This window comes from Solanum stenotomum, chromosome 12 (assembly GCF_019186545.1).
Source record: "Solanum stenotomum isolate F172 chromosome 12, ASM1918654v1, whole genome shotgun sequence".
NCBI lineage: Eukaryota > Viridiplantae > Streptophyta > Magnoliopsida > Solanales > Solanaceae > Solanum > Solanum stenotomum.
The window spans coordinates 45,445,546-45,460,362 of record NC_064293.1 but is presented as its reverse complement, the minus strand read 5'-3'; the positions used below and the strand labels follow the sequence as shown (position 1 = coordinate 45,460,362).

Genomic DNA, 14,817 nt, shown 5'->3' with positions numbered 1-14,817 from the left:
TTTCCACGCACTTGCGAGGACTCAATTGAGGAAAATAAATATGCACTTTTATTGACCTTTACAAACATCCAAAGAAAGCTCATACAATTGACTCGGAACATCATTGGGAAAGAGAAAAAAGTAAAGAAAGGACTTTCCTTTGGTTAATAACTTAATGTAAAATTTAAGTCCACATGACGAAAAAGATACACATGAAAACCTAGAAGACTCTCGAACTTCTCATTCATGGTTCACTGCAACTCCCCAACAGGTGCTTCATTGAGCCAGAGAAAATGGATGAAATCATACAACTTTGCACTTACACTGACCTGCACAACAATAATTCAATCAAAACTAACCAACTTTGAAAAGAAAAAGCACTTCAGGCCTAGACAAGAGAACAAATACAATTTAGGTTATCTTAGTAGCTTAGTTAGTTGACTACTTGAACTTTCACTTGATTGGTGAGGGATTTGATTCCCCACCTTATAATCCCATCCTCCATTTCCCCTATCCCTACCCCTACCCCCAATTTCCTTTTAATGTTTTAATTGAGAAAAAAAGAAGAAGAGAATAATTGGTACTTACCTTGTATGGTGTTGGGTTCAGCCTTCTCATGTGATCTGGTCGCATTTGGTCCAGTTGTTCAATACATTTTTCCCTGATCTCCTTCAGAGGAGGAAGGTCTTCTCTTGTTTTATCTTCAGAATGACAAACCACCATCCATTAGTCAAACACTCAACATTGTGTATGAACTTAAGGAGCAGCTGATGGGGAAGGTTTCCTTAAGTAATCATCAAAGCCTCCTTAAAAGTAAATTATTTGGTTGTTTCAATGCGATCAAACAGAGTACAATTTCATAAAAAATTATGTTCTGGCAATTCTAAACCAAAGTACTCATTTTTAATATCTCACTGTTACTTAATATGTTGCCAGCAGGGGCTTCACTCAATATTTTGGAGTCTATGGAAAAGTAGGGTCATGCTTTTGTGGAAATATGAATAATTCAAACTAAAATTAATACAATATAGGGATAACAACTCTTACCTGACTTTCCAGGCCAAAAGCACTTTAAAAGTTCCTCAACACGCTGGGGCACTACGTATGCCCTTTTAGATTCACTAAATGGGTGGCGGCATAAAATTCGTTCACCTACCTGTCAAATTGCAGGGAAAAAGTTGGCCATTATCTGTTTTTTGGTACCAATGAAACTTGTCTAATTTCTAAATTAAAATTGACAATGGATGATATATCACGAAAAACTACTAGGAGATCAGTAAGACAAGCCTCATAAATCACCTTGGGATGTGGCTCATTTTCACCAGTCATTATGTCTACAAGGGGGTATCCTTCCTTCCCATACAATCTGTAACACCGCTTTTTGCATGGAATAGAGACCTAGAAACAAGAAATTATGAACTTCCACACTGAATCTAAATGCCAAATGAGTATCCATAGCTTTTGCAGACCTTTGATACGTCTTCAGAAAGTTTGATTCTAGGCTGATTGTTTATTTCAACTAACTTGAAAACAACACCCAGAGCAGCTTGAGCATAACAGGTAACTAAATGTGTACCAATACCAAATGCATCAACCTCGTGACCCTGTATAAGGTCTAAGTTAGTTGATGTAGCTTTACTGAAGGAGAAAAATGAAAGCTAATACGCAGAAGAACCAACATTCAAGCTATAAATTTTAACTAATTTGAGTGTTCTGAAATGAGAAGATCAATTTAGCTAGAATAATCACGCCTCCACTTCATATTCCAACATAGGCAAAGATTTGGTCTTTCTACATTTCTATTAACTATGAGTGAACAAGGATGTGCTTTTGTCCACCAGTAGGAGGTAATGCATTTATTTCTACTAGAACTGTCTGTGTCCAGAAAAATCTTGAGGGAGCTATATTAATAAGCCCACTCATAATTCAAGCTAGAGATGATTTTCCTGATCATGCTTCATTCACAGCTGATAAACATAAACAATGTGCATTGAAGAATACATTTATGTACACTATTATTTCGTGTATGAATACCCTCTTAATCTAGATAGTGCCACAAGATTGACAACTTTGTGAAGCACAAAAAGCCAGAGAGGTATCAATAGACTAGAAATCATTCACAGAGAGTAGAACACGGATAATAAGAATGACGAGCACAAGATAGTTGCAGTATGTGAGAGAATCCTAATGATCTTACTTGTTTATTTAGTGCATCCAGAGTTTCTTCATTAAGATCATTGCTAGCTGTGATACTCGTCTTTCCAAAAGCAGGCAATCCAAATTCTTTCTCAATAGCACAAAAGAATTTCCTAGCTTCACATGACTGATAAGCAAGATCACCAGAGTCTAGTCTAATGCCCACTGCTTTATACCTGCATAATAGTATGTAAAGACTAAATAGCCTGAAAACAAAATATAGGTGTGGGTGCAAAAGAGAGAAAATACACTAGAAAATTACCATTAGAAAGTAGAAAAAGACAAGTTTAAAAATAGTAAAAATTCAAGCTTAAAGAAATACAACAACATACCCAGTGTAATCCCACAAATTTGCTCTAAAAATGAATTTTTTGATTAGGACAAGGAGGGGAGATATCTATATTGAGCTCTTCGTTAAGAAAATGTATATGTCTTGTGTGATTATGAAACAGAAAGGTTCTGCATTATCAAATGTAAATAAGAGGTGCAAATATGTCTTCCATTTTTTTGATTAGTAAATATCTTTCATTAATAACACACCAAGACTGTCTGAAGAAAATATATATATAAGTACATGTGTGGTTCATCTAATCAACGAGGTCCACATATATAAACCTTTTTTTAGATATGGACAACTATCTTCCTCCGTCCCCCCAGGAACCCCTTCTGCCCAGGCCTAGATAATCACCGGTTCCTACTTTGTTCCTTAGGTAACTTGAACTCCAACCTCAAGGTTGATGTGGGAGTCCTTTCCTTTCCACTAGGTTACCCCTCCCTTGTTAGGTCCACACATATATAATTAAAATAAATAATTACATATCATCATGAAAATTCTAAGAGGAAGGGCACGTGATTCTCAAACTAAGATGGAAGTATCTCATGGACAATAGGTCCTAGAACCATTGATGACCCTGGACAACTTCGCGTATTTGCACCTCTTGCTTTATTAAAAGGTGGGTGTGGGGGACAGATTCACAGTTAGCTGTTTCAAAATTCAAGGATTTCATTCTAGGCTAGTTATTCCTTCACGTTCATGAACTAAAACAAAATAACACAAGTTTAAAACTATCATATTAACAAAATTAGGAATTCTAGTTGGCATACGGCATACCATTTACCTTCCGGAATATTAAGGATCAAATGAGAGCCAAGACATGCATAAAAGAAAGGCAATTTTACAATCTAAATAGAATTCATCATGCAAACAGCTTACCCCAAATCATTAAGTGCAAGAGCAACTGCACAAAAATTTGGAAGACCACTTCTCATGACCTGTTAAAGTACGTTCAAACGTTATCACAGAGCACATTGTAAATGTAGAACAAAGGGGGATGCAGCATAAGTACAACTTAATAGAAACAACATTACTGGTTGAATATTACTTCGAACTTCAAATACAAAAAGGTTATATGTCTAGCCTGATATATAAATATCATGACGAGTATCCTTTTCTCTTTCAAAGTAAGATTATTGACTAAGTTTTGTCTCTACAAACTGCATGTGTACAGTTTTAAATGGCCAAGCCAAATATCACAGAATACAGAGGAAAACAATATGTCCACAAGTTGTACTTACATCATAAGTGTCTACAAGGGCCAAAAAACTTCCAGGAAATGCAAGTGCATATGAGGCGAAAGCTGCTAACTCACTTTGGTTTGTCTCACTGAAAATTCCACCTAATAAGTGTGACCACTGAAAAGATCAAAGAGGTATCACATCAATGACATTCATGCTCAAAATGGAAGAGAAGCAGATTCCAGAGTAATGTTCTATATTGATATACTCTAATGATGCTACAAGGATTTTTAAACTTTGTGCAAAATTAAGGAAAGGCCCACATGAGATTCATAATAGATTTCCAGCCTCATTGTTAGAGTACTAAGAGAAGACTCAGTAACAAAGATATTTCATTGTTATCAATCATAAAAAAACATGCAGATTCTCTTCATAATGGTATGCAACCCCTGAGTAGCATTATTTATTCCTTTTTGGGGAGGAAAGGTGGGCACAACCTAGCATGATAGTTACCTCTAAGCACACAAATCGTCTGAGAGGACATAGTTTATCTCATTGGAATCATACACATTAGGCACATGTCCAGTATTCTGGCTACGAGTTCAGCTATCCGTAGGGGTTAAGCAGAATTAAATGAAGGAATTATACACCATACTCCCTTTTGGCAATTAAATGGTTACATAAAGGCCCTCAGGTTTTCTATGCTAGGCCTATTTTATTAAGCACTGACAAGAATTAACTATCTGACAATCACTCAAACCACATCTGCTCTTGACAGTGTGAATTTTGAGCAGGTTTGGTAAGAAAGACTAGGAGCCTAGTTCAGTATATTGAAAGCAAAAGGTGAAAATTGAAGTCAAAGCTAAATGATATTTGAAATGAAAGAGGTGATAACAATATAGAGAACCACTATGATCTATCAGAATGCATAAATCGAAATGGTCAGATTCCAAGAAAAAATCAAATGGAAGACTTCAATAAATTTTTGATGATCTAACTGTGCATCAAAAGAATGAGATAATTAATACCTTTAATTTGTCAAGCCATGTCTGTACCAGACTAACAAAATCCTCACAAACACTAGAACCATTATGATGTTTAAGTGCTTTCTCTATGATCTCATCTGGGCTCTGCATTATAAGGACTAAGTTAAATACCAGATGACTTCAAGCAAGTAGAAGACGTTGAGTGCACAATCTAGAGCAAAAGAAGTACTAGGCATCTAGAGAACATTTGAATACTTAATTTACTTGTCTTTATATTCATTAATAAGCAAGACAATGTGCTCACGACAAAACAATTGATAGTAACAAAACTTGAAATTAGTATCCACAGAGGGAACATGACATAATTAGTTCATAAATTACATTTCACACATCTACTTAGGATTCTAGCTGAAGCCTGGATAATAGATCATGTAGTTTTTGATAAGTCAGGACAGAAAATCATTTTATCGTATGTATAACAATAATTAGCTCTAGGCTTGCCATTCCAATGCACATAATTTCATATGAGCTTGTGATTGAGCTATGTGCAAGTATGCACTGACTAACATATTCAACTGATGCCACTCAATGACATTGAGGTAGAAACTACAATTGTCACTTAACCAATTGAGTATATACAGGCATTTATGTACCCTATCAATACATATGGAACCATACGAGAAAAAAAACACTTGCATTCCACTTACAATAGTGAATGACTCTATCAAAGAGTTTAAGTAATTTGTTTAACAGCCAAGAACATCTTTTCAGTATTAAATTCACAATATTGTCATCAGATATGTGTTACAGATGAAATGATTATGTCTGCATTAAATTGGCCAGAAAGAAAATAGATGTGGTAATTATACCTTCAAAACGACTGTAATAATGAAAAATGGTAATAATAACAATAGATTGGTAACTGAATACAAACTAACATTCATAAAAGGGACTAAAATGGGAATTTGAATGGAGCATTTTACTAGCCTAAGACATGTTACTTACTATGCTTTGACTAAAGACTAGATCTTTAAGAAATTATCATTTTGAATACAGAGGGCCAAACAAACTGTCAGAGCACTTTGATATCTCACAGATCTCACTTAGTTCAAGGGAAGGCAAAGCAGTTTTGAAGGTTGCACCTACCATAAATGAGCTAACAAAGGCATGGGAATGTGTCCCACGGAGTGGGATTCCAAACAGCTTTCCAGCTGCCACATTGCTGTCAAATCACAAAAACACAGTGATCCTCCAGTCTTGGTTATGATTAAAAGAAACAAAACACCAACAGGAATAAAATAGTGTCTCAGCGTTCTAACTTGCAAAAAGAAATTTTATTTCCTTGTCAAAATGATAAAACATAACCAGCAAAAAAGAAAACGTTAGGTTGCAGTAATCTGTAAAGCAGCATGTAAACGTAAAAATACACCATAGTTTTTTATTAAGTTTAACCATCCATCTTACGGATCTAATTCTTCCTCGAATGATTGATTTTCTAGTTAGATCATTGGAAAAAGAAAAAATACTTTCTTTTCACCTGCATGATCTTGTTCCTTGAATAAGAATCAAACAACATGTAACTCACAATTGTAGTGATCCTTCCTAATATGACCTGCTTCATTTTTGGAAGAGTTCACAAAATATTCTTTTACATATTGAAAGAAAATTGAATCTAAAGGACCTTGCTTCACAGAAAGTAAAGTGGTTGATGGACTGCACACTTGAGAGTTCTTCAAAATCAAAATTAATCAAACACAGTAGAAGAATTTGTGTGTTTACTACTAGTTCTTGAGTCTCTAAATTTTATAATAAAATATGATGAACTTAGAAATCCACATTGCTATGAATAAGATAAGTAGATGAAGCATTTCATAAAGACACGGTGAAACAAACACGAAATCACCTTGTCGCATCAAATCCACCCATGTAGCAATACTTGGATGCTGATATACCACCATCAGGACCCTACTCATGAAGGTACAAAAGTTTGTTCACAGTTGTACATCATATAGAATTTAAAGATGACAATAGGAAAGATAAACAACCTGTGCTCTCCTAAGCCCAAATTCAAGCAATATTTTGGACCTTCCAGCAACGAAACGGTGTCTTGCAGCATTAGTAGTAACTAGTGATGCATAATTTATGAGGTTTACAAATGGTGTTTCCAGTAGTTGAACCACCTTTGAGATACAAGCAATCATTAAGCTTATTAAAGATGTACATGAGAAGATCCAACAGACAACCCTGTTGAGATGCTTCGAAAGAAAGCACTAATAAAGGATAGTGTTAATGCGACTCACAGCAACTGGTCCTTCAATCCTCATCAGCGGTACCTTGGGAAAAACTACTGATCCTTCAGAAATAGAATATATCTCAATATCTGAACAGTCAAGTCTTCGAAGGTACTCAAAGAAGCCATCCTACATAATCCATTTAAATATGCTTATGGTCAAGCACTCACAATTCTCAGCACTGCAAAAAATTCTTTAAAAGTATACAGAAACATATTCCCTGAAGAAGCACTCCATTCTCCCACATACTTTCCCTTTCAGATTTCCCAATCAATTTTAATAAGTCGGAAGTGCTAATACATTTTAAATACCACAATAGTTTCGTTAAAGAATTACTTTTACACTTCCCAATCGAACTTCATCTTTTAATCTATTTGTCTTCAACACAAAAGCCAAACTATGGGCCCACATGCTCCTAAACAAATATTGAACAGCGCATACTAATATTCTGTTTTAAAATTGTGCCAAACAAGAAGTGAATAAACAAGATGGAACGATGAAGTAGTATAAAGCATGACCAAATGGAGCATCAGTCACAGCTTGATTATCTCAAACATACTGGGATGACGTGTTCATGACATAGGCAGGAATTCCCAAAGAAAAAGTACAGTTGCATTAATTGTTTATGACCATATTTGACCAATGGAAGATAAACGCATCAAGAAAGCATTTGTTCCCAAATTTTACAGACGATTTGAATAACAGCCTTAGAAAAATCCAAAAACAGAGGATAATAGAAAAGGATAAACAAATGACCACATGAAAGCTTAATTCAGATAGCAGAATTCAATATATCAGCACAAAAAGTTAACTTAATCCCACATTATGTGATGCAAATCAAGATAGCAAGATTGATATCAAGAATGGGGTTGTGGGCCATCTTGGATATGAAAGTTCCCAATCACCCACAAAGGGCTCGAAGTATGATGGAAGATTCATTAAAAGAGACTATTCTTGATATCAATATTGCTATCTTGATTTCATCATTATGTCTCCATATTTGCTTGTTAATAACAACTTTACCTCACATGACGAGGGCAACGATGACCAGATAAAATCTATCTCATCCTCAGTAAATTTAAAGTTAGCAATAAACTTTATGCACTCTTCTAACCCAGCAAATATTGTATATTCACCACCAAATGGATTCCTCCGAAAATACAAGTCAAACCTGATAATACAACCAAATACTTAAAACAATCAGATTAATCCGCTTGCTCAGCAAACAGCTAAAATTATCAAAGTTCTTCAATGAAACATCAACTTTGACCATAAAGTAAATGATCAATCACATCAGAATTCAGAACATCAAACGAATAATATAAATGAAACTTTATCGAAAATGAAGAGGAATTAAATTCGAAATTGAATACTAACACAGCTCGTTCATTGTGTTTTCCAGCTTTCCAGTAAGCATAGGCCATAGTAAATTGATAGAGATCTGTTAAAATAGGCGTAACCATAGGATTGGTCGGTCCATCAATATTGGCACTCTCAGGCCGGCCATTAGGTGTAGTTTCAGCCATAATTATCCTCCTCAGCGAAAATCCTAGGGTTAGCGGAATTGAAATTCGGTTTTACAGAACAGAGAGAATTTGTTTAGACCGTTACAAACAAAGTTGAGAAAAGACGAATGAATATATAGAGCGCCAAGGATTAGATCGGACTTATTAAAGCTTCATTCTTTGCTTTTGCCTTTTTAACTTTAGAGCATACTGGAAAGGCGCACTCCACTTAACGCCTGGCGGCTTGGATTGATGTTTGGGTTGGATTACTTGGACTGGCAAAGTCTTTTTTTACTTTTTGTCAAAGAATTGGACTGTGAAGTCCACACAACAAGTTGGTCCTCCACTTTATTTTTTTCCCAAAAATGGGGGCAAGCCAAGGGAAGGAAAAAACGGCACGGTGGAGAATTTAACTTTCACAAATAAAATGAGAATTCAGCTGATCAATCAATTTAGTTATTAAAATTTTCTCCTCTATTTTATTTAGCTAGTGTTTGATTATAGATTTCGAATAAGAATTTTACAATTTTATGTTTGAATATCTAATTAATTATGAAATTTGATCAGATTTTATTTACATCTTTCACTTTCACTCACAAAACTTTAATTCTTTAAAACACTTACATACTTAGCAAAAAATATGATATTATTGAAAGAAAATCTATATATGCAATATATTTATTAGATAAAACTATATTGATCATTATAGAATAAGTTTAATGCATCGACATAACTGGTTAGAATTCATATAACTTACTTTAAATTAATTTGAAATTATAATGAGTAACTATTACTCTTATTATAAAGATTATAATTTAGTCATACAAATCTCTTGCACCATGTATAAAATTTTCATTGTTTCTTTTCTTGTCCCCTATTATCATAAAGAGGTCTTTTTAGGAAAAAGGGAAACTAATTTTCTTTTGCATAATATAGACTCTTTTTTTTTTTCAGTCATCACAAAAAAGGAATAGGGGACTTGTGGGCATTGTTATTCCAATTACAAAGTTGCAATACATCAAGGCCACTACTTTAGTTTCTTTTTATTTTTGTCTATTCCCTTGGCTAGTGTCAACACTAAGCCAATAAGGATTTTCCATGCGTCCAAATATAATAGGGAAATGAAATGAGACAAATTTAATTTAAATACGTATAATCGATGAAAAGTAAGTCAAATGGTTTACGCATTTGCTATTTTAATATTTCTTACTTAGGTTGTGTTTGTACATGATATATTTTCTATAAATAATTTTTTTTGGTAGAGTTCTATTAAGAAAGTCAAAATTAAATTGTCTGGAGACCTATCTCTCACTTCCCAATTGGCACGTTCAAAGTATATTTCCTATTCTTTGTGATTCAAATTAAGTGATTAGACGAGAATTTTTCTTCCTATTTCAAATCAATCAACTACAGTTTTCTTCCTATCCAAGTTCCCACTTGCAGTCCATTCTTTACAGAATAAGAATAGAATTTTGGTTCTTTAACTTTTTTTTTATTAACAAGCATTAGTAAAGGTAATAATTGAATTGGACATGCATTTTACTTGGAATTTTTTTGAAGTTTTGTGAGTGAGTCTCAAAACCCCAAAACTGGCTTCAAACCGGTTTTAGGAAACTTGTAAATATCCGAAATTTATGTCCAAAGGTTATCTAGATAATCTGGCGATGCTTGGCATATACTTGGTTTCACTGTTCATTATATACACGCCAAATAAAAAAGGACAAACAACGTGAAAATTAAGGTGAATACATCCGCATATTCATTTGAGTGAAGAATTTTTAAAGATTATATATATATATAAAAAATCTGCCATATATGTATAAATATTTGAATGTGAGTCCTAATTGTTATAGAGATATTAATTTGAGGTTTCTGTTAGAATCCATAAAATTCAAATCTTAAATCCGTCTCTGGTAGAATCGTACCATCCTCAGATTAGTCAGACACATATGAGAAAATAGTCACCACGAAACGTATTCTATACCTAGTAGTAATTTTCTTATTTCATAACAAGATTTATATTCCAACTTCTCCGCAGAAGCAATGCAGATGTGATTCATTCAAAACAGTGGGGCTTTTGAGCACAAAATTTAACATTAAACATCCTAAGCAGCAAGATGCATGTCTCATAACTTCGACAAAATCCAGCAGGGCGATGAAGTCCAAAATTTCAGAAGTTGCTGCATTCACCTTAGATAATGTCAACTTAAGAACTTCTTCCGAAGTGACTAACAATAGAACAAGGAAATTCAGGAATAAAGATAAAAAAAAATTCATTGCTATGGAAGAGCACGGGTGTAATCAGTAATGTGAATTCACTTACCTATACAGTTGGGGGGAAAGAAGTTGGTCGCAATCCAGATTGGTTTCATTCATAGCACCAACCTGATATCGAAGCAAGCAGGCCTCCCGAGTGTTTCTCTTCCAGGTTAGATGCATCGGTATCAAAGGGAACTGAGAATGCCACATTTGCTCCTATGATACAATGAAATAGAAAATGATAAAGAGACCTGGATACAAGGCAAAAGTTGTCAATTAGGCAAGGATGTCAAGCAAATAATCTACCAATTGATGCAGTTTTGGTTGTTCGCTCATTCATTCCATACATAGGTAAGCCATCCTCCCTCCAAATTTCCTTTACAAACAGAATGTGAATGTCAGATGGTTATATAAATTGATTCCTTAATCTGCAATTCTGCATCCTCATAAACAAGGGCATTCCGATAGGTTAGGTATCCAACATACCTTACTGGTAGATCTTGAGAGCTGAAAGGGATCAAGGTGAGTTTTCATCAATGACTCTGGCTCAAAAGCACCGTCTGAATGGTCAACATTTGACATAGTTACCAGTGGTGTTAGCTTAGTTTCTGTACAATTTTCAGTTGGATTGAAAATGGCACTTAACGAGGCGTCTTGGTTAACTTGGAGATTCCCAGCCACTTTAGCATTTGTGAATCCATTCCCCTCGCACAAACCTATTTTTTGCTGGGATAGTTGATTTTGTTGTAGCATTCGTGGAAGGCCACGAGGATACATGTTTAACCCGTTTCTCATTGTCAACATCTAAAGATATTAAAGTACATTGTTACGCTATAAATCATATAACTTAATCGATTTAACTAGTGTTTAATGAACAGATAACCAGATCTAGAACCAATCTAGGAAATATCCTGAATTGAGTCAAATAACACTACATGTTTTTTGCAACTATCTGAACTTTAAATTTCACTAATCTTGGGCCAATCAACACAATATTCTATCCAATTTGCTAATTATTTGTTATTCTCTAAAAATATATTTCACAGAAAATAACTCCCCATCATACCAAATAAATCACATGCAGCAAGTTAAAACAGAAGCAGCAAACCTGTACTTGGAGCTGAAGCTGCTTAAGATACTCAATGGCTTCATCTAGCATTGAAGCCTTGTCAGTCTGTCCAGAAATCCATCAGAAAATAATTAAATCAAAATCTTTAACTGTATATTCATGATAAGCTACAACTTATGTTCTCTTACTAATTTCAATACTCATTAATTGCTAAACATGCAACTCCTCACCTTATTTGAATTTGGAATAAGTTTTTGCAATGCTTTCATCTTCTCATTAATCCTGCTTCTTCTCCTCTGTGAATCATATTCAAGATTTAAACTTAGCGAGTTCAACTCTATGACCCTTTAGCAAAGAATTTATTGTACTCCTGAAATCATGGGTTCAGACAATAATAATCATAAACAAAACTTAATTAACAAAAACTAAACAACCTTTTCAGATAAATTGTGCACTTCAGCTGCTCTACTTCTCTTGGAAGTGTTACGAGATGGCGGTTGAACTGATGCTTCCGCCCCCAAATCCTCTGTACCATCCTGCATATTAAAAAATAACTACTATACAACACAAAGAAAAAGAAATATACCAGGGCAATGATAAAATAAACATCAAATTCGGAAATAAAAACTTACATAAACTAATTAATCTAAACGAATTAAGTAGGAAATGTAGAAATACCTCACTTTCACATTCATACTCATCCGGATCGTTATCCATTGTCCCAACAGATGACGAAGAAACATTAGTTGCACCATTATAAGCCCCATATGAAGAAGAGAAAATGCCGCCAGCTGATGAATTCATCATGGATGACAAATCACCCTGTTGATTATTGTTAGGCATAAGATGAGGTAATGGTGAGGAATATTGCATTTCATTACCCTTCAGGGCCATTAAATTGGATGAAGACGAAGAGGAAGAAGGAAGGAGAATATGACGAAGAAACACAGAAATATCATCCGGTTCAGGGTCAGGATCAGTCAAAGAAAAAGAAGCAATATTAGCACTGTTATGATAAACATTGTTGTTCGCCATAATAGTATAGATATGCAGATATTTTTTTTTATCACAGCAAGATCAAGTGCAGAATTGAGCAGAACAAGTGAAGTTCTAGTATGTGCAAAACTCACTTGCACTCTCTTTTATATCTAGGAGTAGGTGACATTTTTTGGGTATATGCCCCGAACGAGCGTGTATTTATTAGCCAACCATACCATGCTTTAGGTAACTTAAAGTAGAGACAGACATAGACTAGAGTGGGCGGATTCGCATTAAAGTGAATAAACCAATTGAATTAACGTATATACTTGTCATATACACCTAATAAATTACTCCAATTACAGAAAAAGAAACAGAGTAGGGGTGAACTAGCAAGTTGATTAGAGTTTGACTGGTCTTCTTTTGGTTCTGACTTCTGAGAACTGATACATTACGGAAGTTGGTAAACTGCTAAAACTAAAAGAAAGAAATTGACAGGGTTGATAGGAAAATTGTTACTTCTGTTGTACCAATTTAAGATCCAAAAGATTTCACAATTTTTAATTAAAATCACAAGATTCAAAAATATTTTTGTCGAATCAAATTAAGCACACATCGTGACGGTGTCAGGTGAAGCCAACTTTCTGGCACACGTGAAGCACAATTGTGGACATGCTCTTCAACTAGCTCAGTTCCAGAGAGAGTATATACATTCCACTTTTATCGAACACTCTTCCATTTCTGCTCTCTTTTTTACTTTTCTCTACGTCTTCTAAAGTATTTTTATTCCACGGTTGCTGCTTAGGACATCTCCGATCCAAATACTAAATTTTACATCAAATTTGATGTAGCACTATTTTTGGTGTAATCAATTCTAACCCGGTGCATCAAATTTTATATCAAAAATAAATGTTTTTCTCTTTCTTCATTATTATATTATTATTTTTTATTTCATTTATATTTTCTTATTTCATAAAACAAATTCTTCTAAAACATTCACCATATATAATTCATGGTGAATGTCAATTACTACTTTGTCGAATGTTTATTATTTTCGGTTATTTTTAAGTACATTGTATTATTTGTTTAAAAATTTATATGTTTGCATTTTTATTTTTGTGAAGGTTAATTGTAGTTATATCCAATTATAATTTATAGTAGAATTAACATAAATTGAATTTTTAAAAAAAAGTCATATATAGAAAAATTAATTTATAAAAAACTAAATTTTATATCTAAAATTAATATTATAAAAATATTACATAAAAATAATTAAATATACAAGAGATTTAATTAAAACATACAATTTATATACTGTTTAATTAAAAGTTGGTGTAATAAAATAATATTAAAATATTCAAAAAGTAAATTGGTGTGATGAATAGTGTTACACCAAATTTGGTGTAACACTATTCACATACCAAATTTGGTGTAAAAATTGGTGTGGATTGGAGCTCAACAACACCAAAATTTACACCAAATATGAATTTGGTGTTGGGTTGGAGATGGTCTTACCACTTCTGGTCCGAAATAACTACTGTACCAACTTATGATTTTAAAATATATGAAGTTGATTTAATCTAATTTAATTTTAAAAAATTGACTCTCCATAAACAAAAAGTGGGACATTAAGACCAGAGTGTATGTATAAGGTTTTAGATATATTTTTTAATATCGTAAAGTTACCATAAATTTCTTGTAAATTTTTAGATCATTTATTGAAGCAACTATGATAAATTCTAAAATTGATTAAAATTGGGACATAAAATATGTAATATTCAAAAAAAAGAAAAAAAGTAGAACTCCTATTTGAAGTTAAGGGGAAAAGATTGAATGTGCAAATTGAAATTTTGTTTGGACATATATTTAACTTAAAGTAAATTTAAGAAAATGTGATTGGAATTTAATTTTCACTTTTTTTTCAAATTTTAAACTAATTGTTTTTATAATAAAATCAATAAGTTGGGCAATATTTCAAAAAATTCATAGACAAACGGTTCCTAATTAGTTTTTTTTTTGTTTCTCGTCTGAATAGAGCC

General features: G+C 33.5%; 2 protein-coding genes across 2 annotated transcripts; both read right to left on the bottom strand.

Moving 5' to 3' along the window:
- Positions 1–27: 27 nt before the first annotated feature.
- On the bottom strand, positions 28–8,804 carry LOC125846555 (nicotinate phosphoribosyltransferase 2-like). Its single transcript, XM_049526069.1, has 15 exons — positions 8,345–8,804; positions 7,991–8,138; positions 6,977–7,096; positions 6,722–6,856; positions 6,580–6,641; positions 5,823–5,898; positions 4,719–4,820; positions 3,751–3,867; positions 3,389–3,447; positions 2,177–2,351; positions 1,449–1,583; positions 1,279–1,377; positions 1,027–1,135; positions 568–680; positions 28–308 (listed from the first exon to the last, which is right to left on the bottom strand). The coding sequence occupies exons 1-15, from the start codon at positions 8,491–8,493 to the stop codon at positions 231–233; spliced, it is 1,677 nt and encodes a 558-aa protein (XP_049382026.1). The 5' UTR covers positions 8,494–8,804; the 3' UTR covers positions 28–230.
- Positions 8,805–10,767: 1,963 nt separating this feature from the next.
- On the bottom strand, positions 10,768–13,081 carry LOC125848371 (transcription factor SPATULA). Its single transcript, XM_049528223.1, has 7 exons — positions 12,479–13,081; positions 12,235–12,336; positions 12,031–12,096; positions 11,840–11,905; positions 11,218–11,535; positions 11,038–11,107; positions 10,768–10,947 (listed from the first exon to the last, which is right to left on the bottom strand). The coding sequence occupies exons 1-7, from the start codon at positions 12,833–12,835 to the stop codon at positions 10,841–10,843; spliced, it is 1,086 nt and encodes a 361-aa protein (XP_049384180.1). The 5' UTR covers positions 12,836–13,081; the 3' UTR covers positions 10,768–10,840.
- Between the last annotated feature and the right edge of the window lie 1,736 nt (positions 13,082–14,817).

Excerpts from the sequence above, each read along its gene's own strand:
- LOC125848371 (XM_049528223.1), bottom strand. The coding sequence starts at position 12,835 with ATGGCGAACAACAATGTTTATCATAACAGTGCTAATATTGCTTCTTTT. Across the intron at positions 11,536-11,839 it reads AGCTTCAGCTCCAAGTACAG|ATGTTGACAATGAGAAACGG; the intron begins GTTTGCTGCTTC and ends TAATATCTTTAG. Across the intron at positions 11,108-11,217 it reads TCTCAAGATCTACCAGTAAG|GAAATTTGGAGGGAGGATGG; the intron begins GTATGTTGGATA and ends CTGTTTGTAAAG.
- LOC125846555 (XM_049526069.1), bottom strand. The coding sequence starts at position 8,493 with ATGGCTGAAACTACACCTAATGGCCGGCCTGAGAGTGCCAATATTGAT. Across the intron at positions 1,136-1,278 it reads AAAATGAGCCACATCCCAAG|GTAGGTGAACGAATTTTATG; the intron begins GTGATTTATGAG and ends GCAATTTGACAG. Across the intron at positions 309-567 it reads TGAACCCAACACCATACAAG|GTCAGTGTAAGTGCAAAGTT; the intron begins GTAAGTACCAAT and ends ATTGTTGTGCAG.